This window comes from Nycticebus coucang, chromosome 6 (assembly GCF_027406575.1).
Source record: "Nycticebus coucang isolate mNycCou1 chromosome 6, mNycCou1.pri, whole genome shotgun sequence".
Lineage (NCBI taxonomy): Eukaryota > Metazoa > Chordata > Mammalia > Primates > Lorisidae > Nycticebus > Nycticebus coucang.
In genome coordinates this window covers 55848264-55874810 of record NC_069785.1, presented here as the reverse complement: position 1 = coordinate 55874810, position 26547 = coordinate 55848264, and the positions used below count along the sequence as shown (strand labels likewise).

Sequence of the window (26547 nt, the reverse complement as noted above, 5' to 3'; positions counted from 1 at the left end):
ACAACATGCTAATAAAAGCAGTGGTGATATTAGGGACTCTTGAGGATGTTTTATGGGATTAGATGCGCATGATACGATTCTATTATATCTGGATTATGGAAAGCCACTTGCTAGCAATGCGAAGGCCAAACTGAGGGAGGGTGGGGGGCATGAGATCAGGGACAGGGACTATGATAGGAGAGAGACTTCTACAGTAACTTGCCCAAGGAAGTTTTTGAACATGAACCACATCAGTGGCAGTGGGAATGAAGAGGAGATGGAAACTGGAAAAATGTTAAGAAGAGGGAATGGACAGGACTGATAAACCAATTGGATGTTGGGTAAAGCAGTGGAAGCAGTCCAGAACCCCTCCCAGAGTTGGGGTTTGGGAGATGGGTGGGACTGATGGGGTAATGGTATTTGCTTGCATACATGAGGTACATGGTGAATTAGAGAATAGGAGCAGGAAGGGAAAGAAGGTGATTTAAGTTCTGGACATCTTGGAGTATAAGTATTCAGTAGGGAATTGAAGACATATCTCACTCTCTCCCTGTCCATGTAGGGTGGGTTAGCAATGCAGAGGGGAGCTAGAGAGTAAGTGTCTCCCTGTCCTGAGCTGCTCATTGCACATCCAGGTTACAAGTGCCAACCCCAGGCTCAACATCTAACTCCCATATCCCTTTGGATTCCCCAGAACTTTGTGAGACCAACCAATGAGGAGCTTGTCTACGTCTTATGCTAGGAACTGCTCTTGTGTGTTTTCCGATATTGATTGCTGATACTCATCACACCTTTAAGCATAGAGAAAGGTGAGGTGAACATCTTCTCAGATAGATTCCTTTAGTATGCTACATTCTGTTTTTCCTCCTATCTGATGCTCAGAAGGACACACAGCACAATGAAGAAAAGCAATGGAGAAAAAGAATGGAGATCTGGGTCAAGTTCTAGCCCTGGTATTTACCAACTGTGTGATATGGGGCAAATGACTTCATTCTTTGAGCTTCAATCTCCTCACCTGTGAAATGGGGATTTAAACACTGTCTGTGCTTGCACCCAGCACCTGGATTATGGTAGATGTTCATCAAGTTGTGTGTTCTTTTTGCTGTCCCATTTGTGCTTTTAGAAGTACCTGGAGGTGGGGATCAGGGATGGTAAAGGTAGAGCCAGTGAATAACAGTAAGGATATCCTGGATTTCATCATGATGATGACTAGATTTTTAAAAAAATTTTTGTTATTCTTCACAACAGTTCTAGAGCAGTGGTTCTCAACCTGTGGGTCACAACCCACAGGAACTGTATTAAAGGGCTGCAGCATTAGGAAGGTTGAGAACCACTGTTCTAGAGTATGGCCAATGAGAAAATTGTAATGTATTTGCACAGCTTATTCAAATACTTGTGGGGATTTAGTAGCAGAATGAGGACTTTATACAAAAGGCATTGATGTTTCATTCTGATATTTCATCCATAGTGGATTTTCTCTAGAGGAGGGAATAGTTTTATTGTGCCCTGATTTGTCACTTAATTTGGCTTTGGAAAGATTGGAAAGGAATTAAATTCATAGGGGAATTAAATGCACACGTCCTTGAGTGTGATGGTAAGAAAAGATAGTATGTTGTTCTCTAAGATGGAACCTTCTGGACTTTCTGAGAAAAGAGTAGAGGGTTAGAACTTGGATTGTAAGTGATTATAATCAACCACAAACCCCTCTTTGAAGCAGTAAAAATTTAGTCTGACAACAGACCCTTTAAAGAAATATTTCTGATTATGACAGAAATGATATGAAGGCAGAGAATATTAAAAAAGGGTGGATTGTTATCTACATAGGTATTTACATAGTTCACAAAAACCATAATAGATATTGATTCATTTGAAAAATAGGTTTTTTTTTTTGTTTTTTTTTTTTTTTACCTACAAGACATTTGCTAGTTATTCATATTAAACTTTGGTCTGTTATTGACAATTCCTTCCTCATGTAAAGACATCTTAGGTGTTTTCTGGTTTGTAGTTTAATTTTCATAATTTTTTTACCAAACAATGGAGTATATAATTCTTTCACACATGACTTAGTAGAAGAATAGCCCTTAGCGTCATATTTAAAAAATTCTCCTGTAAGAGAAAAACACTGACATTTTAAATAATCATTTAGTTAAAATTTTGTTTTTAATGTAGAAAAGATAATTTTATTATTTCTGAGGCAGGAAGGCAAATAAGATTTTTCTTTAATTTAATAGATTTTTTTTCAACACCTCACACTGGAGTGGTATGTTTGTTGCAATCAATGTACCTACATATTGTTATCAGCAAAGTCCATAGTGTACATTAAGATTCACTTTTTTTTTTTGTAATTTTGAGGCAGAGTCTCAAGCTGTTGCCCTGGGTAGAGTGCTGTGGTGTCATAGCTAACAGCGATCTCCAGTTCTTGGGCTCAAGTGATCCTCTTGCCTCAGTTTTTCTATTTTTAGTAAGGACAGGGTCTTGGTTTTGCTCAGGCTGGTCTCAACTCAGGAGCTCAAGCTATCCACCTGCCTTGGCCTCCCAGAGTGCAAGGATTACAGGTGTGAGTCACCATGCCTGGCAAAATTCACTCTTGATGTTGTACATTCTATGAGTTTTGACAAATGTATAATGACAAAAGAGAGTAAAGATGGTGGCCGAGTAACAGCTTCCCTGCAACTGGGAACAGCGAGTCTGGGGAGACAAGACTCCAGGCATCTCTGGCCAGTGGGATCTGCCTATAATCATCCCTTTGAGGATACAGGGAGCCAGCAAGGGACTTCCGGACCCCAAGAGGAGGACAAAAACAGTGGAAAACTGGCAAGCGGTTGCGTGTGTTCGATCGACCTAATCACGCCAGCAACTGTAAGTACAAGCAGCAGTGAGACTGCAAACCGGAAAGGCCTTACCTGTGAACTGTTTTGGTGTTCTTGGACTTGGCACTCAGTTGAACTGCCTTGGGGAGAGCTTGAGCAGGAGTGTGGAGAACTTTGGGCATTGTCTGGGGCCCCAGACTGAGCCACTGAGCTGGGCGCAGGAAGCCATTGTGAAAGAACTGCCCCGGCAAGCACTGCCCTCAGGGTCTCAGAGCAAGGATTGGGCGGGTCAAAGTAACCTACTGACTGAGCAGCCTAAAGGCGGAGACTGAGCTGCCTTACAGTCTTAATTCTTAGGGGCAGAGTGAGACTGTTTTGGCACACTGGAGCCTTGGGCTATTGCCCTGGGTAGAGTGCCATGACGTCACAGCTCATAACAACCTCAAACTCCTGGGCTTGGCACCTCCCAGACCTCCATAAGAGCTGTGCAGCAACCCCCAACCGGTGACCCGCACCCACCGGGCCTCCACATTCCCTGACCAGGAACTGCGGGAGCCACACAACCATGCGTCCTCCCTTCTGTGTCCTCCCAGCTTCCACACTAGCCCGTTCATCTGGACAGGGACTCTGGTAGCTGCATGCCCTTTGGAGCCCTCCCTGCCTCTGCACAGAGCTCTTCTCCTGGCCAGAGACTGCTGGAGCCTTGGGCTCTCTGTGCCAAAGTCACTGGGCACCTGGCATTCCCAGAACCATGTGCACCACCCCCAGCCCTGTTGCTGGATCCGGGTGTGTCACAAACTGGAGCTGCTTCCACAACCAGAAGTCCCTAGCTAGAGCAGCCCCAGAGGAACTACACAGGGTCACTCCCTACAAAGAACCAGCAACAATAGAGTGATCCCGCTGGGGTCTAATCTTGGAGAGACACCTCCCCAACTCTGAGGACAGCCAGAGGCAATGGTGAAAAACAATCATGAGGTGAAATCAACAGAAAAACTCTGGCAATATGAATAATCAGAGTAGATCAACTCCCCCAAGGATCAATGGGGCAGAAACAGCACAAGACCCCATGCACAAACAAATAGCTGAGATGTCAGAAACTGAATTCAGGATCTGGATAGCAAATAAGATCGAATTAGAATTCCAAAAGTTATCTCAAGAATTCAACAGATTCAAAGACCAAATGACCAAAGATTTCGACACATTGAGACAAGAAGTGGCATCCCTCAATGATCTGAGAAACACAGTAGAGTCCCCGAGTAACAGAATGGAGCAAGCAGAAGAAAGGATTTCTGACATTAAAGACAAAGCTTTCGAATGCTCCCAAACCCTCAAAGAAGAAGAGAAATGGAGAGCAAAAACCGACCACTCTCTCAGAGAGCTCTCAGATAATTTGAAGAAAACCAATATACGTCTTATAGGGATCCCCGAAAGTGACGAAGTGGCTTCACAAGACACAGAGTCTCTTCTCCATGAGATTATGAAGGAGAACTTTCCAGACATGCCAAGAGATTCCGAAATTCAGATAGCTGACAGTTTCAGAACTCCAGCACGACTCAACCCAAATAAGACATCCCCCAGACACATCATAATCAATTTCACTAAAGTTAATATGAAGGAGAAAATTCTGAAAGCTGCCAGACGAAAGAAAACCATTACCTACAAGGGGAAGAATATCAGAATAACTGCAGATCTCTCTGCTGAAACCTTTCAAGCTAGAAGAGGATGGTCATCGACGTTTAATCTCCTAAAACAAAATAACTTTCAACCCAGGATCCTGTACCCAGCTAAACTGAGCTTCATTTATGATGGAGAAATTAAATACTTCAGCGACATTCACATGTTGAAGAAATTTGCCACAACTAAACCAGCTTTCCAGGATATTCTCAGACCTATCCTCCATAAAGACCAGCATAATTCTCTACCACAAAAGTAAACTCATCCAAAAAATTTTTGATCAAATTACAACTTCCACAGTCACAAAAGGTTAAAAATGTCCACCGGTCTCTCGAAAGGCTTATCAATACTCTCAATTAATGTGAATGGTTTAAATTGTCCTCTAAAGAGGCATAGGTTGGCGGACTGGATACAAAAACTCAAGCCAGATATCTGCTGCATCCAAGAATCGCATCTTACATTAAAAGACAGATATAGACTCAAGGTGAAGGGATGGTCATCTATATTCCAGGCAAATGGAAAGCAGAAAAAAGCAGGCGTTGCAATCCTGTTTGCAGACGCAATAGGCTTTAAACCAACCAAAATAATTAAGGATAAGGATGGACACTTCATATTTGTTAAAGGTAATACTCAATATGAGGATATCTCAATTATTAATATTTATGCACCCAACCACGATGCACCTCAATTTGTAAGAGACGCTCTAACAGACATGAACAACTCGATTTCCTCCACTTCCATAGTAGTTGGAGATATTAACACCCCTTTAGCAGTCCTGGATAGATCCTCCAAAAAGAAGCTAAGCAAAGAAATTTTAGATTTAAACTCAACCATTCAACATCTGGACTTAACAGTCATCTACAGAACATTTCATCCCCAAAAAACTGCATACACATTCTTCTCATCAGCCCATGGAACATACTCCAAAATCGACCACATCCTAGGCCACAAATCTAACCTCAGCAAATTTAAAAAAATAGAAATTATTCCTTGCATCTTCTCAGACCATCATGGAATAAAAGTTGAACTAAATAACAACAGGAACCTGCATACCCATACAAAAACATGGAAGCTAAACAACCTTATGCTGAAGGATACATGGGTTATAGACGAGATTAAGAAGGAAATCACCATATTTTTGGAACAAAACAACAATCAAGACACGAATTACCAGAACCTCTGGGATACTGCAAAGGCAGTCCTAAGATGGAAATTTATAGCACTACAAGCCTTCCTCAAGAAAACGGAAAGAGAGGAAGTCAATAACTTAATGGAACATCTCAAGCAACTGGAGAAAGAAGAACACTTCAACCCCAAACGCAGCAGAAGAAAAGAAATAACCAAAATCAGAGAAGAATTAAATGAAATTGAAAACAAAAGAATTATACAACAGATCAATAAATCCAAAAGCTGGTTTTTTGAAAAGATCAATAAAGTAGATAAACCTTTGGCCAACCTAACCAGGAAAAAAAGAGTAAAATCTCTAATTTCATCAATCAGAAATGGTAATGATGAAATAACAACAGACCCCTCAGAAATTCAAAAAATCCTTAACAAATACTACAAGAAACTCTACTCTCACAAATATGAAATTCTGAAAGTAATCGACCAATACCGGAAGCACGCCACCTACCAAGACTTAGCCAGAAATAAGTGGAAATGTTGAACAGGCCTATATCAAGTTCTGAAATAGCATCAACTATACAAAATCTCCCTAAAAAGAAAAGCCCAGGACCAGATGGCTTTACATCAGAATTCTACCAAACATTTAAAGAAGAACAAGTACCTATACTACTAAACCTCTTCCAAAATATAGAAAAAGAAGGAATATTACCCAGCACATTCTACGAAGCAAACATCACCTTGATCACCAAACCAGGGAAAGACACAACAAGAAAAGAAAATTATACCAATATCACTAATGAATATAGATGCTAAAATACTCAATAAGATCCTAACAAACAGAATCCAACAACACATCAAAAAAATTATACACCATGACCAAGTTGGATTTATCCCAGGGTCTCAAGGCTGGTTCAATATACATAAATCCATAAATGTAATTCAACACATAAACAAACTTAAAAATAAAGACTATATGATTCTTTCAATTGATGAAGAAAAAGCTTTTGATAATATCCAGCACCTCTTCATGATCAGAGCACTTAAGAAAATTGGTATAGAAGGGACATTTCTTAAACTAATAGAGGCCATCTACAGCAAACCTACAGCCAATATCGTATTGAATGGAGTTAAATTGAAATCATTTCCACTTAGATCAGGAGCCCGGCAAGGTTGCCCATTGTCTCCATTGCTCTTTAACATTTTAATGGAAGTTTTAGCCATTGCAATTAGGGAAGAAAAGGCGATCAAGGGTATCCACATAGGGTCAGAAGAGATCAAACTTTCATTCTTCGCTTTTGATATGATCGTATATCTGGAAAACACTAGGGATTCTACTACAAAACTCTTAGAAGTGATCAAGGAATACAGCAATGTCTCAGGCTACAAAATCAACACCCATAAATCTGTAGCCTTTATATATACCAACAATAAACAAACCGAACAAACAGTCAAGGACTCTATTCCTTTCAGAGTAGTGCCAAAGAAGATGAAATATTTGGGAGTATACCTAACAAAGGACATGATAGATCTCTACAAAGAGAACTATGAAACTCTAAGAAAAGAAATAGCCGAAGATGTTAACAGATGGAAAAACATACCATGCTCATGGCTGGGAAGAATCAACATTTTTAAAATGTCTATACTGCCCAAAGCAATATATAATTTTAATGCAATTCCTATTAAAGCTCCAATGTCATACTTTAAAGATCTTGAAAAAATAATACTTCATTTTATATGGAATCAGAAAAAACCTCGAATAGCCAAAACATTACTGAGCAATAAAAGCAAAGCAGGAGGAATCACACTACCAGACCTGAGACTGTACTATGAATCCATAGTGATCAAAACAGCATGGTACTGGCACAAAAGCAGAGAAGTAGATGTCTGGAACAGAATAGAGAACCAAGGGATGGATCCAGCTGCTTACCATTATTTGATCTTTGACAAGCCAATTAAAAACATTCAGTGGGGAAAAGATTCCCTATTTAACAAATGGTGCTGGGTAAACTGGCTGGCAACCTGTAGAAGACTGAAACTGGACCCACACCTTTCACCATTAACTAAGATAGACTCTCACTGGATAAAAGATTTAAAGTTAAGACATGAAACCATAAAAATACTCGAAGAAAGTACAGGGAAAACTCTTGAAGGAATCGGCCTGGGTGAATATTTTATGAGGAGGACTCCCCAGGCAATTGAAGCAGTATCAAAAATACACTACTGGGACCTGATCAAACTAAAAAGCTTCTGCACAGCCAAGAACATAGTGAGTAAAGCAAGCAGACAGCCCTCAGAATGGGAGAAAATATTTGCAGGTCATACCTCCGATCAAGGTCTAATAACCAGAATCCACAGAGAACTCAAACGTATTAACAAGAAAAGAACACATGACCCCATGTCAGGGTGGGCAAAGGACTTGAAGAGAAACTTCTCTAAAGAAGACCAACGCAAAATCTACAAACACATGATAAAAAGCTCATCATCCTTAATCATCAGAGAAATGCAAATCAAAACTACTCTGAGATATTGCCTAACCCCAGTAAGAGTAGCCCACATAACAAAATCCCAAAACCAGAAATGTTGGCGTGGATGTGGAGGAAAGGGCATACTTCTACACTGCTGGTGGGAATGCCCACTAATACATTCCTTCTGGAAGGATGTTTGGAGAATACCTAGAGACCTAAAAATAGACCTGCCATTCGATCCTATAATTCCTTTACTAGGTTTATACCCAGAAGACCAAAAGTCACAATATAACAAAGACATCTGTACGAGAATGTTTATTGCAGCCCAATTCATAATTGCTAAGTCATGGAAGAAGCCCAAGTGCTCATCGACCCAGGAATGGACTAGCAAATTGTGGTACATGTATACCATGGAATACTATGCAGCCTTAAAGAAGGATGGAGACTTTACCTCTTTCATGTTTCCGTGGATGGAGCTGGAACATATTCTTCTTAACAAAGTATCTCAGGAATGGAAGAAAAAGTATCCAATGTACTCAGCCTTACTATGAAGCTAAATTACAGCTTTCACATGAAGGCTATAACCCAACTATAGCACAAGACTATGGGGAAAGGGCCAAGGGAGGGGGGAGGCTTTGGTGGAGGAGGGTAATGGGTGGGGCCACATCTATGGTGCATCTTAGAATGGATACAGGCAATTGCACTAATGTATACAGCTATGATTTAACAATAAAAAAAAAGAAAGAAAAAAATATAAAATGGCTCCGACCCGGAGCTTTGAAGGATGTAAGCAAAAAAAAAAAAAAAAAAAAAAAAGCATAATGACACGCATCCACCATTATAATATCATACAGAATGGTTTTACTGCCTTAAAAAATCCTCCATGCTCCACCTGTTCATCTTTTGCTCCCCCAGCCCTTAACAACCACTGATGGTTTTATTGTCTCTATAGTTTTGCCTTTTCCAGAATGTCATATGGTTGGAATCATATAGCCTTCTCACTTAGTAATATGCATTTAAGGTTGTTCTATGTGTTTGCATGGCTTAATAGTTCATTCTTCTTAGTGTTGAATAATATTTCATTGTATACAATTTATATATCCATTGACCTACTGAAGGATATTTTTGTTGCTTCCACCTTTGGGCAATTACGCATAAAGCTGATGTAAGCATTTGTGTATAGGTGTTTGGGTGGACACACTTTTTCAACTTATTCGAGTAAAGGTCCTTGCGTGTAATTACCAGGTTTCATGGTAAGAGTATGATAGCAGTCATGAGAAACTGCTAAACCCTGTTCCAAAGTAGCCATAGTATTTTGCATTTCTACCAACAATGAATGAGAGTTCCTGTGGCTCCATGTCCTTGCCACCATTTGTTGTTGTCAGTGCTCTAGATTTTGGCCATTATAATAGGTGTGTGGTAATATCTCTTTGTTGTAACGTGCACTTCTCTTATGATATATATGAGCATATATATCTTTTTATATGCTCATTTACCATTGATATATCTTCTTTGGGCTGGGCATGGTGGTTCACGCCTATAATCCTAGTACTCTGGGAGGCCAAGTTGTGTGGATAGCTTGAGCTCATGAGTTGAGACCAGCCTAAGCAAAAAGTAAGACAACGTCCCTACTAAAAATAGAAAAACTGAGGCAAGAGGATTGCTTGAGCCCAAGAGTTGGAGTGCTGTGAGCTATGATGCCATAGCACTCTACCCAGGGCAACAGCTTAATACTGTCTTAAAACAAACAAACAAAAAACATAGATATATATGTGTATATATAAACATACATATATACATATACACATATATATATATATGTTTGACATTTTAAATAATCATGTAGTTAAAATTTTGTTTTTAATGTAGAAAAGTTAATTTTATTATTTCTGAGGCAGGAAGGCAAATATGTTTTTCTTTAATTTAATAGCACAGATATATATATCTTGTTTGGTGTGGTATCTGCTCATATTTTTTGAGTATTTTTTAATCAGCATTTTCATTTTCTTATTGTCGAGTTTTAAAAGGTGTTTGTATATTTTGGATACTAGTCCTTTATCAGATAAGTCCTTCGTGAATATTGCTTCTGGTTTGTGTCTTATCTTCTTTTTTTTTTTTTTTTTGTAGAGACAGAGTCTCACTGTACCGCCCTCTGGTAGAGTGCCGTGGCGTCACACGGCTCACAGCAACCTCTAACTCTTGGGCTTACGCGATTCTCTTGCCTCAGCCTCCTGAGCAGCTGGGACTACAGACACCCGCCACAACGCCCGGCTATTTTTTTGTTGCAGTTTGGCCGGGGCTGGGTTTGAACCCACCACCCTCAGCATATGGGGCTGGCGCCCTACTCACTGAGCCACAGGCGCCGCCCTGTGTCCTATCTTCTTATTTTCTTGATATTTTCTTTATTTTTTATATAAAGTAGAAGCGTATTTTTTATTTTAGAAATTTTAGGTAATATAGAAAATTTAGAAGTGAAAATTAGTGCTTAAAATGTGCTTCATGGTAACTGGTCCAGTATTTGGTCTATGACTAATGAAATTTCAGTCCTTTTAAATTTCAGCTTTATTGAGATACGATTTGCAAATTAAAATGATATATATTTAAGGTATACAATATGATGACTTCATATATATAAACATTGTGAAATGATTACCATAATTAAGCTAATGACATTTCTGTTACCTCACATAGTTATATTTTTTTAATGGTGAGAACATGTAAGATCTACTCTTTTAGCAAATTTCAAATCTAATACATTATTGTTAACTGTAGTCACTGTGCTAGCCATTAGATCTCCATAACTTATTCATTTTATAACTCAAACTTTGTGTCCTTGGATTAGTGTCCCCCCACCCTTAACCCCTGGCAGTCAACCCGTCTATTCTCTGCTTCTATGAGTTTGACATTTTAGATGCACCTATACATGAGATCGTGCAGTGTTTGTCTTTCTGTGTTTGGCTTGTTTTACTTAGCATCATTTCCTTCAGATTCATCCATGTTCTCACAAGTGGCAGGATTTCCTTTTTTATGTCTGAATAATATTCCACTACACATAGTCAGCCCTTCCATTTCTGTGGGCTCTGTATCCATGAATTCAACCAATCTTGGATTGAAAATATTTGAGAAAAAAGGTTGGTTGTATCTGTACTGAACACGTGTAGTCTTTTTTTTCTTGTCATTATTCCCTAAATAGCGCAGTATAACAACTATTTACATAGCATTTACATTGTATTAATTATTATAAGTAATCTAGAGATGGTTTACAGTATATGACAAGATGTATATAGGTTATATGAAAATGCACATCATTTTATATAAGAAACTTGATCATCTCTGTATTTTGGTATCCACAAGTGGTTCTGGACCCAGTCTCCCATGGATACATGGGACGACTGTATCTGCCATATTTTCTTTATCCATTCATCCATTGATGGGCACTTTGCTTTTTTACTTATCTTGGCTATTATTAATAATGTTGCAGTTAACATGGGGGTGCAGTTACCTATTTGAGGTAGTGATTCCATCTCCCTGGACTATATACCTAGTAGTGGGATTACTGGATTATATGATAATTCCATTATTAATTTTTTTAGGAACTACCATACTGTTTTTCAAAATGACTGTACCAATTTAAATTCTTACCTCTCAATGAGGTATCATTATGGTTTTAAAAAGGGTAATATTTTCTCTTGTATTATTTTGTAAATTTATTTTGAACCAGGATATCTGCATATTAATATGCTACTATTATTTGGGGGGTCTTTGTGTATAATAAACATCAACACTGGCTTGTTTGTATTCACAACATGGAAGTTTTAAGACAGGTCTGGTAGAACACAACATAGCCTAGGATGAAGGAGAGAAATGGAGTGGGGAGACAGGTGAGGTGGGAGGATTGATAGAGGGAGGGTAAACGGCGGGACCACACCTATGGAGTATACTGCAAGGGTACAACTCAAGTCTGTCAAGTGTAGAACATAAATGTCTTAACACAATAATCAAGTAAATGAGGTGAAAGCTATGTTGATTGGTTTGATGTAAGCATGTCAGATTGTATAAAAAAACAACACATTATACCCCACATATGCATAAGTGTATTCATGATCTGTGTGTATATGACTTAATAAAAAAAAAAATAAGACAGGTCTGGCAGTCACATAGGTTTAATAATAGATACCAGAGCAAATCACACACAAAATTATACAACACAATGCCTTTATTGAGAAGTTTATTCTGTGGATTTTGATATAACGTATATCAATTTTCCCGAAACTATGTACAGTAAAACCATAATATGATAAAATTTCCTAATCAAAATTATGAATGCTATATAGTGTACCTGTTTACAGCTATTTAAAAGCTTACTTTCATCATTTTCAGATCTCAGCGAAAGAACTCCTGTTTGGTCATTCGGCTTCCGTAACTTGTTTGGCAAGAGCAAGGGACTTCTCTAAACAACCCTATGTTGTTAGTGCTGCTGAAAATGGGTAGGTAAGATGTGTGAGAAGGTAAGAGAAAATATTACCCTTTTTAATAATATTTTCTCTTGTATTATTTTGTAAACTTATTTTGTGTTATATTGTAAACTTGTGTTATTTTGTAAACTTAATTTCTCTTGTATTATTTTAAATTTATTTATTTCCTTCTCCTTTCTCCCTCTTTTTAAAAGCTATGACTGGGTACAATTTTAAGACTGAATGAGACATCAACATGGTTCTTTTACATATAGAAAAATTTAGATTATGAAGTTATTATTATTTGTGTGATGGTCCCACTAAGTGTGATCAGTATTGTAACTCCCACTCAATGCTCTTTCTGCTAGATTAGAACCAAGAGAAGGATCCCAGCATATGTACCAGAACTTGTGTCACCCTTATTGGGTTAAAGGTAGTGATAAATATCTAGTCTTGCAGAATGAGAAATGGAAAAATCTGGGTGCTTCTTATTTAAGGTAGTAACTTATTTTTTATGAAACTGGACAATCTGGAGGATGGTGAACTTTTTCTGGAATGACTTGGAGAGTTGAGTAAAACTTAATGGCGAAGTGAGAAATAGATCCTAAAAGTTACTGAGTTCCAGCTTGAGCTTTTAGTCCAGAGTGGTCTCATTCCAAAAGAGAAATTAGAGTTAAGGACATGTTTTTGATGATTGATGAAATTAGCTGGATGAGCCCTGTAAATATGATTGTTTAATAGTTGAGGAATCTGCTTTTGTTCTGAATAGATGTCTTCTTTTGCTGAGATGATTGTAATTTTCTAGAACTCTACACATATTCTTTTGGGGTTACCCAAAACTTATCCTGTTTCTGTAATATACTTTTTTTTTTTTTTTTTGAGACAGAGTCTCACTATGTTACCCTTGGTTGAGTATAGGTGCCAAGCCTAAAATATACTTGTTAGGCAGTATCTACACTTCAGCTTCTATATACTTAGAAAGTCTTAACTTAACCTGCTGGAAGTTCTTACCCATACTAGGCCCGACCCCTTATTTTGTAAACAACATTATGCATTTTTTGATTTGAAAAGTCCAGGGAAGGTATGATGAGTTTATGTACCTTGTGCCATTCTTTCTAGAATGCAAATGCTATTTTTGATACACCACACATTTATTTTCTTTATTAAATATAATTGATCAAACCATGATATTTTTATTTTTTTCAGATTCAAAATACAAAATAAGCTGATAAGCAAACAAAACAGGGAAAATAGGAATCCAAGATGGTTGGAACATAATAGTATTTCAGGGGGAGCTTTAATACTGATGCCCAGGCTTCAACTCAGAAATATGTGAATTAATCAGCCTGATTTGATGTATAGATTGGCTTAGGCATCAGTATTTTTTTGAAGTTCTCTATTAATTCTAATTGGAACCAGAGTTTAGAGCTACCGGTTTAGAGATGGACTTCCGTAAGAACAGATCAACTGACCAGGAGCTTTTCAAAATCATGGAATTAAAATCTCTGAGAGCAATTGTTGAAATATTTGCTGAAATATCCATCAGTGATTACTGATGTATGGCTAAAGTGAAAAACCACAGTGATAAACTCAAATCCCTTGTAGAGCTAAAAGTCTATATTGTTGGCTGCTTAAGGTTCAATTACCTTACCTCTGAGATATATTTATTTACCTTCTAGATTTAATATTAGTTTCCTTACCTTTGAGATATTATTATTTCAATTTCTACCTTTCTCCCAATCTTATTTTAGAGTATACACACACAGAAGCACAGAGATATTTTTCCCTTTGTTTTATGGGATTAAACGACCTTTCAGGTTCCTCTTATTCTTTGGGGAATCAGATTGAATATAAACAGAGAGAAAGAAATTATGAGTGTTTTCTTTCTGTATTTAGAACCTGGTTTCTCAACCTCAGTCCTATGACATTTTGAACTGGCTAATTCTTTGTGGTGGGGCACAGTCCTATGTGCTGTGGGACGTTTAGTAGCAGCCCTAGCCTCTCCCCACTAGATGCCAGTAGCGTGTTCCTAGTTGTAAGAACCATCCATACCACCAAACGTGCCAAACATCCTTGAACAGTAAGGTATGGGAGAGGGGAGAGTAAGATCCCCCAGTTTAAGAATCACTGGTTTAGAAGTTGAGTTCCAGTGTTTGGTTAGAAAAATAAAACAAAACAAAAAGCCTGTGAATATCCAAATGCCTATAGCCTTTCACATTATTAACCCATCTATTTTGCTTCCTCATAGCAGCATCTCCCTCAATGCCTGTAAAACTTTTTATTTTTCTCTCATGGAAATTTTTGCTTATGTATTGAAAGGAGGAAATGAAGAATCTGACCACATGACTCTGAAACATTCTGATTTTTGTGAACAAGAAGTCATCCAGATTTAACCTACCCCGTGCGGGATGTTTTTTGAAACTCTATAACTGTGTCTATGTTTTTGTAACATTCGTATAACCAAGTAAGAGCTTTCTAAACAACGGTAGTTTTCTAAATACTAGGTGGCAGGATGGTTTCTGGATTTCAAATCAGGAAAAGCAAAGCGATGAACTGTGTCAGTGATAGACCACAGGCAGCCTCTGGGTGGCAGTGTTTGGTTTTACAAAAATGATGCCTTGCCTCGTGAAGACGGGCCCTTGAAGCATTATGCTTTTCAGAATATGTGGTTTAAGTTCAGTGAAATGAACCATTTCCAAGAGGATGCAGTTTCCATGGAAAGATTGTTGTGCTGTCGCTAAAAGGCCGGGATCGCTGTATCCCCACAATTTGTTGTAGGCCAGGTTAGCCCTGAAGTAATGTTTGCAGCCTGGCAGCAGGGTGTAATTACCCACACAAAAAGCTACAGATACACTATGTCATCCCTGCTAATGATCACAACATTTTCTTGCCCAGTTATCTGTAACAAAAAGCCACGTAAATGATCAGGCAGCCCTTGAATGCAGCATTAAAGAAAAACTTGGTGGCACAAAAATTATTCCACCCAATTGAGTGGAAATGACAGAGAATAATACAAAGTTATCTTTGCTAGGGAGATGTGTGTTTGGAATGTCACCAACGGACAGTGCGTGGAGAAGGCCACCCTTGCTTACAGACACACTGCAATCTGTGTAAGTATGCTCACTTCCTTCGGAATGTCCCTGGATTCTGCAACTGTTTGGAGCATTTGCTGTACGCCCATTTAAATAAATATCTTTGAAAAATATTCCTTTTTCCAATCTTTATTTTGTCATGAGGGTAGAATATCATCAGTAGTCATCTGCTATTTTGGCTTTTTTTTTTTCCCCAGAGGTATTTATTATTCAACCAGGGTTTTTTCTGATGCTTTTATTTTTGTATCTTTCTAACAGATACATACAAAAGACAAATCTCATATGTTTCCTTAGTGACACAAAATACACACACATATGTGCACGCATGCACATAAAGATTCCATTTTAATGATGTGCTATTTTATAAAGCATAAAAGTTTCCCCCTCGGGCAGTGCCTGTGGCTCAAAGGAGTCGGGTGCCGACCCCATATACTGGAGGTGGTGGGTTCAAACCCAGCCCCAGCCAAAAACCGCAAAAAAAAAAAAAAAAAAAAAAAAAGTTTCCCACCCCATTCTAATTTCAGCTTATATTTTTGGGGTAGATTCTTTATTTTTGAATTTTTTTTTTTTATGAAAAGAGAACAAGAAGCGAGGCTATGACTTTTATAATCACATCCCAATATTTAAAGCTCTCGGCTTTTAGTAGATGGCTTCAAGCATATGTCAGGTGGTCACATGATGCCAATGATGCTGACGGCATTTTAAAAAATATATTTTATGCCTTGCTTTTAGTCTTATGACTCAACATTCATAAAGTCCTTTCTATTCTTTTGGGGACCAAAATCCTGCAGAGTAGGAGAGCTCATTAAGGGTAGGATGTATTACTGGATCCTTAAGCCATTTCCAAAACTTATTTGGCACAAGAAATCCTTACATGCTCTTCAAATGTTTTTATTCCTTCCTAACACATAGCAATTTTGTTGTTATTGTTTAGTTGTAAGTAGCACACCAGAAGTAATATACTTGTGAGCTGTCCGTGATTTGGAATAAGATTCCTTTTTCCAAAAGATCTCCCTTTCTCCAGAAAAAATGGTGAGATACAAATCAGACTAAAGTGCAACATCAGCACTTTATGAGTCTGGAATAACTGAACGGAGAGAAATTTTAGTTGTTATTCGGTTCAATACCTTAACTAAACATAGGCTAAACTTAAATCTAGAGAAGTCTTTAACATAGTCAAAATTGCGTTACTGGTGGTGATAATTAATGTTTGCTTTGAATTCCGTTTACACAGTATTACCACTGCTCATTCCGGATGACAGGAGAAGGTTGGCTTCTTTGTTGTGGAGAATATCAAGATGTCCTTATAATTGATGCCAAAACTTTGGCTGTTATTCACACTTTTACATCATCTCAGTCTCCCGATTGGATCAACTGTATGTGTATCGTCCACTCCATGAGAATTCAAGGTAGTAATGGGGTATTGCATTACGCTAAGAGTCCACATAAAAATACCCACTTTTGTATTAGTTGTTAAGTTATTGAACAAGAATTCATGAATAATGTTTCTTTCTACTACTTATACGTATAGCAAATCATCACATTGCATACTTTGACTATGTACAATCTTTGTCAATTAAATATTTTTAAATAAAAAATAATTTTTCCCTAAAGAAAAAAGAAAAAAAAAAAAGTTGGCCCATTAGGGAGGATAGCACTGTTCACCATATCAAGAAAAATTTAGAGCACTCATACCCATGATTCAAGTCATTAGAGAGTCAGCAAGAGGTTACGATGAAGTGGAAAGAAGTGGACCTGTGTTTCTACAACCTAGTTCTGCTTGGCACATTTTAAGAATGACAAACAGGTGTTTATTGTAGATTAGCAGGACTCCTGGAATTTTGCCCTGCTCTATCTTCTAGATCAGTGGTTCTCAACCTTTCGAATGCCGCAGCCCTTTAATACAGTTCCTGTGGGTCACGACCCACAGGTGGAGAACCGCTGTTCTAGATGTAGTAATGAGGAGAATTAGTTTTCATAATGAGTAATTAATTACACAGGAAAGTGGAAGCTGGCTCCTTATTCATTTCTGAAATGGATTTAATATTTCCAACATGATTCTCAGTGTGGTTCTGCTTTTAGTGATGGTCTTTTCATACAGAGGAATCACTTGGAAATTTTAAAACAAAATCGGAACATGACATAAAATATTTATTATTTTTATTAAGAAAAACCCCAAGGTGGAATATTTTCCAGCTGTATAGCCCTGCGTAGTCCTTACCTGACTACCAATGACTTTACAACAATCAGTTACACAGCGGCGAGCTTATGTGAACTTTATTCTTTTTACAGAAGATTCTCTCTTGGTGGTATCCGTAGCTGGTGAGCTCAAAGTATGGGATCTTTCCTCATCCATCAACAGCATTCAGGTGGGCTGGGAGACTCTACTCTTTTTTCTCTAATTTCAAGATTATTTATTGACATTTTTAAATGATAAGGATATTACATGCTCATTATTAAAAGTTCCAATAGTATAGAAAAGTATAAACTTTACCTCTGTATACGTCCCCATCCCTATTTTTAGGAATAAGCATTGGGATGGTTTGATTCTATTCTTTACAACCTTTCCTCTGTGCACATACAAATGTTTTTAATCTACACACATGTGTGCGCACACACACTGATGACATTTTTAATTTAAAATTTAAAATTTTAATTTTAAAGAAACAATAGCAGAATATCTCTCTGTTGCTTGTTCCTTACAACAAAGACCTCCTTTCTTCTGAGGATGTGTTGGGGGGGCAGGGAGACATCCCCTGCTCCCTAACATCAGCCTGCAAGTTGAGGTGATAGACCAAAGAGTAGCTGTAGTGTTTGTGTTGGTGACAAAATTGTTAGGTTTCCCCAAGGAGGTCTGGGGTCTCTTTAAGAATTTCTTGGTTGAGGAAGCCTAGGAATTGTGTTGCCATGCTGAGCTCAAAGGGCACACACCCAGCATGATGAGAAACTTAACTGAGAACATAGTATTGTATGGGTTCTGTGTCCGTTATTCTTCTATCTTTTCAAAGCACTTTCTTCATCTTTTTTTAAGATGATCTTAAAAAAGATCTTAATTAAGATGTGTAGAGGCTTTTTTTACATTTTTGGTTTAATCCTTCTGGCACATCTGAAAGTCAGAGACTTCTTCCTATCTTTATGTTCTCAGCATCCAGCACAGCTCCCCCAAGAATGTTTGTTGAATGATTCTATGTAATGAGTCCTTGAATCCAAGTGGATTTTCTGCTTCAGATTCTATCGCAAAGTAACTTCTTAGTTCAAAGCACTCAAAAGGAAACATGGGTACTTTGAATTTTTTAATCATGTGATCTACTTAAGGTATATGGGGAGCCAGTCTTATGCTTGTGAATAAATTACCTAGAACTCGCCTTAAAATACTTTCTTTCCCTTTAAAGGAAAAGCACGATATCTATGAAAAAGAATCCAAGCTTCTCAAGTCCTGGAACTGCCAGACAATACGATTTTGCACGTATACTGAGAGACTTCTATTGGTAGTGTTTTCTAAATGTTGGAAGGTATTATAAAATAACATTATAAACACCCGTGATGTAAAAATGCATTTCTTTCCTTTCCCAGTGCAACAATGATAAGAATATGATTTAAATATGATGCACTCTCTGTAATCTTATTACCTGAGCATGGAGGGAGGTATCTTTTATGACTGATAAATCAGTCATAACTCCCGACATTCAGCAATTTTACATCCCAAGATATCAAACTTGTTGTAGCATATCCTAATTATATTAATCACAAACAATAATCATAAACATTTATCTCTAACTAACTTTTAAAAATTAGTGTCTGTCAGACTAAATAAAAAACGAATACTGTTTGCCTACCTGTACTGATCTTATTTTTAGATGTTTTTCTGCTTTGCCACTACATTTTGTTTCTAGGTTATATCCATTCATTTCTCGGGAATAATTTCACTGACATTTCCAAGAAGAAAAGCAAAGTTGCCATAATTTGATAGCATCCTTTTCTTCTTTAACTGGCTCAGTTAGCAAAAACCATATTGTCTTACTTTATGGTGAAAATATATTTTTGAACACCGATTTAAAGTATATGGTTTAACAAAAGATGTCTGCTATATAATTTTTTGTGTATAATAAAATTTCAACATGATAAACTTTGAATACCCCTATGGAAAGGAGTAACATAGTATTGTACGGAAATACTATGGAAAGGATACAATTGTTTAGAAATTTTTGAGATTTGTGGTTTCTGTGTTTAACAGGTACATTCTGGAATGATACAACCAGATAAATCTTATCCATTAAAACCTATCATGCTGGGTGGCGCCTGTGGCTCAGTGAGTAGGGCGCCGGCCCCATATGCCGAGGGTGGCGGGTTCAAACCCAGCCCCTGCCAAACTGCAACAAAAAAATAGCCGGGCGTTGTGGCGGGCGCCTGTAGTCCCAGCTGCTCGGGAGGCTGAGGCAAGAGAATCGCGCGTAAGCCCAAGAGTTAGAGGTTGCTGTGAGCCGTGTGACGCCACGGCACTCTACCCGAGGGCGGTACAGTGAGACTCTGTCTCTACAAAAAAAAACAAAAAAAACAAAAAAAACCTATCATGCTATAAATGTGAGAAAATAAGTGGTTGTAAAATATTATCTTGATAGATGAGTACAGTATGGTCTGCTATTAGCACTTAGCATATTGTTACATTATTACTATCATCCAAACAGTCTTGACCAACTAAACATGATTTGTCTTTTATATCATGGGGAGATTAGACTATGCATCACCTTTGTATTTTAGGTTTATGATTACTGTGATTTTTCTCTTCTGCTGACTGAAGTTAGTAGAAATGGGCAGTTCTTTGCTGGTGGAGAGGTGATTGCTGCTCACAGAATCCTCATCTGGACGGAAGATGGTCACAGTTACATCTATCAGCTGCTGAACAGGTGGGCTCAGATGGGAGCGGCATACAAAACATTCAGGTAGAAAATGAACTTTGGGAGGTTTATTATGGAAAAATCCCTGCATGCTACCCATGATCAAAAACCAGAACAAAACAACTTTGGCACTAGAAGATTTACTCTGGGCTTGGTAGGCTTCAGCCTTTGTACAAAACAGCAGGGGATGCGGGACTGAGATTAGCCATGTATAACTTGTACAGCTGGTGCTGGGTTTTCAAAAAGTCACTTGTAATTATTAACCCAACAATTTCTAACTAGAGTTGAGAAACTTGAATGGTACCATCCGGCTTTTGAAAGTGGGAGGGGTGGAAAAAAACGCATAAAGAACTCTAAAGTCCTAAACTTAGCTTTTTATTTTTGCCACGCAGTGGGCTTTCAAAGAGTATAAACCCTGCTGATGGAAGAGCGCTTAAAGAGACCATTTATCCTCATCTACTGTGCTCTACTTCTGTGCAGGAAAATAAGGTAATGCAAGAAAAGAGTGCCTGCCTCAAAGCTGTTCCACTCTGCTTCTTAGATAAGTGTCGCTTTGTCTGTCCCTGAGTCAAAACTGAACCAAAACTTTGTATCAAGTTGTTAATGAGAAAATCAAGTTTGATTGTTAATAGCCACTGAAGAAAAAACTTTGTCTTTGAAAATCCAGTACTTTTAAGTCTGTACTTTAAGCTTGTAACTAAATTACAGAAATTTATGGTAGGAAAGGTATAGATAAAAATATAGAAAAAACAGAGGAGAAATGAAAATTCCTAATTTCACCACAATCCGTATTCACTGTGAATATGTTTTACTTTGTCTTCTGTATTTACTAATTTTAATTGGAAAATTTTCATATATTTGGAAAAGTTGCAAGAATTGTACAAAGTGTCCTTGTATACACTTTAGATTCACCCATTGTTAACAATTTGCTACATTTATTTTCTCTCTTCCTGTGTGTACACATATATAATATACACCTATCTATGTGCATGTAAACATATACACATCTTTCACTGACACTGTTGATAGATGGTTAACATTTTGATATATCTACTCCAGTTTTTAAACTTTACGAAATGGTTTATATCCTTATTTTTTACTTCATATATTGAAATCACGTTCATATGTATTTAGTTATTCTAATGAATAAATTTTCTTATTAAGACAAGTACGATTATTCCTGGTCTAGAAAGTTGAGAATATAATTGTGAGCTTGTTACTTGACTGAGTTATACTATGAGATCTTTGACACTTTGTGTGAAGCCTGAAAATTTAAGAAGTTATTTTATTTCGATCATTAGCCAAAGTGTTTGTTTAAATCTTTGGACTTTGTCATGGGTTAATTATCAAAAAAATGTATCTTATGGAGAGTGGAAGAGTTTTGAATTATTGATTCAGAAATAATCAAGGAAGCATGGTGCTTTTTACAGAATGGTGGTTCGCCTATTTAAGGAGCGTAGCATAGCTGTTGGAAATCCTGTAACATATCTTTAAGGTTGCCATTAACATATCTTTAAGGTTTTGTTGCAAAAACTTGATTAAGGAGCTGTCAGCAAAACATTAGAAGCCCAAATGCCACTGGAGCATAGGCAAATTTCAGAACTAAGGCTTACATGAAGGGTTGTTTCTAAAATTTATTTGTGAGCAGCAGCTGAGCCTTGCTCTGCTGTTGATAACAAAAGCAGCACAGTAGAGTGGCTTACTCAGAAAGGCATATTTACTTATCTTTTAAAGGATGTGTGCTTTCCTTCCTGTTGGCTTCAGAATACATTTTTAAAAACACGATTTGGCCTAACAGTCAAATAGAAATATTGCCTTTTCGGAGCTTCTAGTGCAAATATCAGTGCCATGCATAAATATGAGGACAAAGTATAGCAATAAAAAATTAAAAAAAAAACTAATAGGAAAATTCCTTGCTTTGCTTCTCAAAATATGAAGACATAGATTATAGGTCTTTTTCCAATAAGGTTTATTTAGACAACCATAGTTGTTTTTGTATAATAAAAGTGGGAACTTCCTGGAAACCAGTGAAATATAAAGAGCATAATGTGAAACTGGAAAAAAAACAAAAAGCCACACTACCCATTCTTAGGCCCTTATACTCTATCTAGGGAATCAAATAAAGACAGACATTTTTGCTTTTTTAACATCACCAGTGTTCACTAAGTATAAGAGTTCTTAGTCTCTCTTGCAGTTGGGAGATAATGAAGACATTGTAGTAGGGTGTGGAGATGAGTTTGATAAATACCATGAGGTTAGAAAAAGCGGTCTGTAGCATGTGGTATTGACTGGACTCATTTCTCTGGAGGGATACCATAGAATTGAATCTCAGGGTTTAACAGTGACATGTTCTCAGAGTTACCATTTGTAACGACCATGAACATATCTGCCACTAGAGTTGTAAAAATGAGAATGGGGACTCACCCTTCCTTCCAGTAGTATTTGGGGATCTGCCTGGCCTCAGATCATAGCCGGTCATTGCTGAGGCCTGTGGCAGGTGTTCTGACTTTTGAGATGAGAAACTGGTCTTCCCGGGGCCCACCTGAGGAGTAAGGCTGCCGTGCTGAGGTGAGAGTAGCTGAGATAGAAAGCTGGTGGTTGTAAATGAGGGATTTGGGTACATGAAGTAAGAGCCCTGATGATAATGGTGGTGATGGCGATGGTGACAGATAGAGAGATAGATAACTTGCTTTGAGTGCTTATTATTGACAAGCACACACACTGCCTCAGTTTACTTCAGTTGCCACCAAGACCTCATTTTGAAACTGATGGTCAGCGAAGTTAATTCCCCACCTTTAAACCAAAGTGGTTATTTTTGGAAGGAGTTTTTCAGTTGTTCTGAGAAAAGAATAATTAGAATTGTTGCTTCTGTTAATTGAATAGGGACCAACTGCCAGGCAGTACTCTAAGCAGCTTATCCTTACCCGCTCACCAGTCCACACCACAATTCCATACAGTCATGGTCTGATGAGGCGTCTTTCACAGCTGGGGGAAAGGGGACAGAGAGGTGAGGTACATTGCCTAAATTAAGTAACTTGCTCTTTTATTAGAGCTAATAATGTGGTGATGCCAGGATTTGAATTCTGGCAGTTAGCTCCAGAGATTTCACTCTTAATGACTACATTTCATTACTTCCTGGGCGATGGGTACATCCTGTGATGGGTATGGAGTACTCTGATGGACAATCAGAATTCTTATGATAAGGAGTTACAGGAGTTCTTGGGTAAATAGCAGAACAAAAGAGGGAAATATTGGGAAGCCTTGGGGGTGGGTATGGCCAGATGAGGGGTGTCATTGCCGAAGGAGAGGGCAGAGGGGATGATGGCAGCAGGGAACCTCAGCCACAGACGCAGAGCACTGGGCTAGGGAGACATGTTCCAACAACACCAGCTTGACGAACCCACCGGCCTCTCTGAACTTTCTTTCCGGATCTAATAACAGGAGTGTTGGAATAATCAGTTCTAAAATTCCTAAATGTTTGGAAGAGTTGGGGCAGCCAATTTAACCAGATTTAGTCAACATCATTTCTAATACCTACGACAATCATGTCTGTGAGATCTAGAAGACCCCAAAGTATCTTCTGAATCTAAAATAAAAAAAAAATGATTTATTTAGATCACTGACTTCATTGGAACTATTTTCTGTGATGCGCTGATTTCTTAAGACTATAGACAATTGTGAACATCTTGGTTGTAAGACCTCAGATTTGTTTCTTATTTTTGTGTCTTAGTTTCCCTATTTCTGTAACAGGGATAATAACAGTATTTACTTATTTCATAGTTTTGTTGTAAGGATTAAGGGTAGCAATATTCTGGCTCTTAATATTCTCTAAAGATACATTATAGAATTTTTTCCACTCATAGATCTAAATCTGGACCTTAAGGCATGCATTTTCTGACTGGGAACTATATCATCTTGCTTGACTTCTTTAATTCTAGCAATAGCAGTTGGCTTTCTTTTCTGGATGTCTTTTATTTGTGCATTGGAAGGGATTTTTGTAATCACAGTCATTTTGATCCCTTGTACATAATCTCCATATACACGCCAGCCTAAAGAACAGCTACACTGCCCTGAGATACTAGGGAGATTTGAGATCAGGGGTGTTCAGCTTGGGGCGGGCCTGCAAAATCCACATGCTGAGTTTGTGAAGACTTTTTTTGCTTATCTGAGGTGTCTGGTATCATGAAGCATATTTACAGATCTTTCTTTTTTTGCTACTCAGCTTTCATTGTTGGGGTTTGTATATTTACTGTGTGGTGCAAGATAACTATTAATTCTTTCAATGTGCCCCAGAGGAAAAAAAAAGATTGGACACCCCTGCTCTAGATACATTCACTAGTGAAGGTGCGTCTTTAAGAGCACTGGTACCCAACGTTCACACTCTGCTAAGTCATAAATTATGTGTGTATAAAATATATGGTATTGTGTATAATGTGTAACACATACATATGTGCATGTTGTAAACTATGGAGTCATTAATTTTTGCATCTACTTGGGAAATTTGAAATCAATTATGTTAAATCTGAAAAATGGTAAACAGAACGTAGAAAGCATTTTAATACATAGTACCACAATACAAAGTTTAGTTTTTAGTATTTTAATCGGCAGTTGGAACTGAATGGATTGTAAAAAAAATGAGGTCTCTTTAGTGGATTGTATTATCATCAAGGTGTGGGGGCTCCTGAGTCTGAAGGACTGAACTCAAAGCCCATTGTTTTCTCTATCCCTGTGTCATGCATAAATGTGTACACAACACAGCCAGTAATGGTACTCTTAGTAACTCCCTGAAGTCTAATTGATGACTTTATTTCTTGTTTTGTAAAGACTCTTTTTTGGGTGCAATCATAGATTATTTCACTCAATTTACTTGAGAATTGTGGAACAATAGGAAACGTGTTGAAAAGATTTTGTGCAATCTAGTTTAGTTCCTCCATTCAAAAACAGTGGCCGTCTCTCTATAATTAGAATAGTTTTTACATTAGATATACTTTTTGTTTTGGAGCAGAGCGGGCCCTTGGTTATGGGATACATGAATGAAAGAAAAGAGCCTTTTTATAAGGTACTTTTCTCTGGAGAAGTCTCAGGAAGAATTACTTTGTGGCACATCCCGGATGTTCCTGTATCCAAGTTTGATGGTTCTCCTAGAGGTAAGATAATTTCCATTCCGAATAGCATGGCTCCTGAGAACTAATCAGTCATGAACTCAGTGTTTTTCGAAGTAACATGGGACTATGAACAATCTAAATTTTCTCTTGTACTACTATGTCTTTAGCTGCTAACATAAAAGTAGGTAAGAATGGGAAGCTTATAGATCTTACACAGCAATACAATCAATGTAACTCAAATTAATATCAATGAAACAGAACAAGGGACGGATGCAGACAGTATGAATGTGGAATAGGCTGTGAAATCATATTCATATTTTTGAGAGGAGGGTGCCTTGATGCTATTTGTCTCATCTATGATGAGTTGATAACCTGATTTTCTTTTTTTGTGTGTTTTCCATTTAGAAATCCCAATAACTACCACCTGGACTCTTCAAGATAATTTCGATAAGCATCAGACAACGTCACAAAGTATCATTGACCATTTCTCTGGGCTTAGAGACGGGGCCGGAACTGCTGTAGTCACTTCATCAGAGTACGTCCCGAGTCTTGATAAACTAATATGTGGCTGTGAAGATGGGACAATTATCATCACGCAGGCCTTGAATGCTGTGAAAGCAGGACTTCTAGAAGGCGATTCTTTATTAAAAGGTCATTGAATTTTATTTGACCCAATTTATTTAATTTAGCCAAGCTGCAATTTTGACAAGCTGCACTGAAGAAGATTCAGAGGCCCAAAGATTTTACTGGCATTTGCTGATAAATTTGTACGTATTTTAGCATTAAAGTAAAAGAGTATGGTTAAAAAAAAAAAAAAAAAAAAACTCAACAGAAGGTTTTACAATGAGAAATAAGTTTCTCTTTTTACTTGATCTTCTGGTTACCTTCACCAAAGTCAGCTGTTAGTAACAGTTTCTTTACACCCTTATTGAAATTTTCTGTGTATAT

At 37.7% G+C, this 26547-nt stretch overlaps 1 protein-coding gene across 2 annotated transcripts in view; it reads left to right on the top strand.

Annotated features, from left to right (window-relative positions):
* Positions 1-26547, top strand: part of WDR72 (WD repeat domain 72) — a 238797-nt gene that overhangs the window by 31789 nt on the left and 180461 nt on the right. For both annotated transcript variants that reach the window (XM_053595485.1, XM_053595486.1), the window contains 9 exons: positions 12434-12540; positions 15539-15617; positions 16834-17008; positions 17892-17968; positions 18992-19111; positions 20358-20503; positions 20887-20983; positions 25500-25641; positions 26005-26250. In XM_053595485.1, coding sequence (XP_053451460.1) covers positions 12434-12540; positions 15539-15617; positions 16834-17008; positions 17892-17968; positions 18992-19111; positions 20358-20503; positions 20887-20983; positions 25500-25641; positions 26005-26250 — 1189 coding nt within the window. The remainder of the gene's footprint in view (positions 1-12433; positions 12541-15538; positions 15618-16833; positions 17009-17891; positions 17969-18991; positions 19112-20357; positions 20504-20886; positions 20984-25499; positions 25642-26004; positions 26251-26547) is intronic.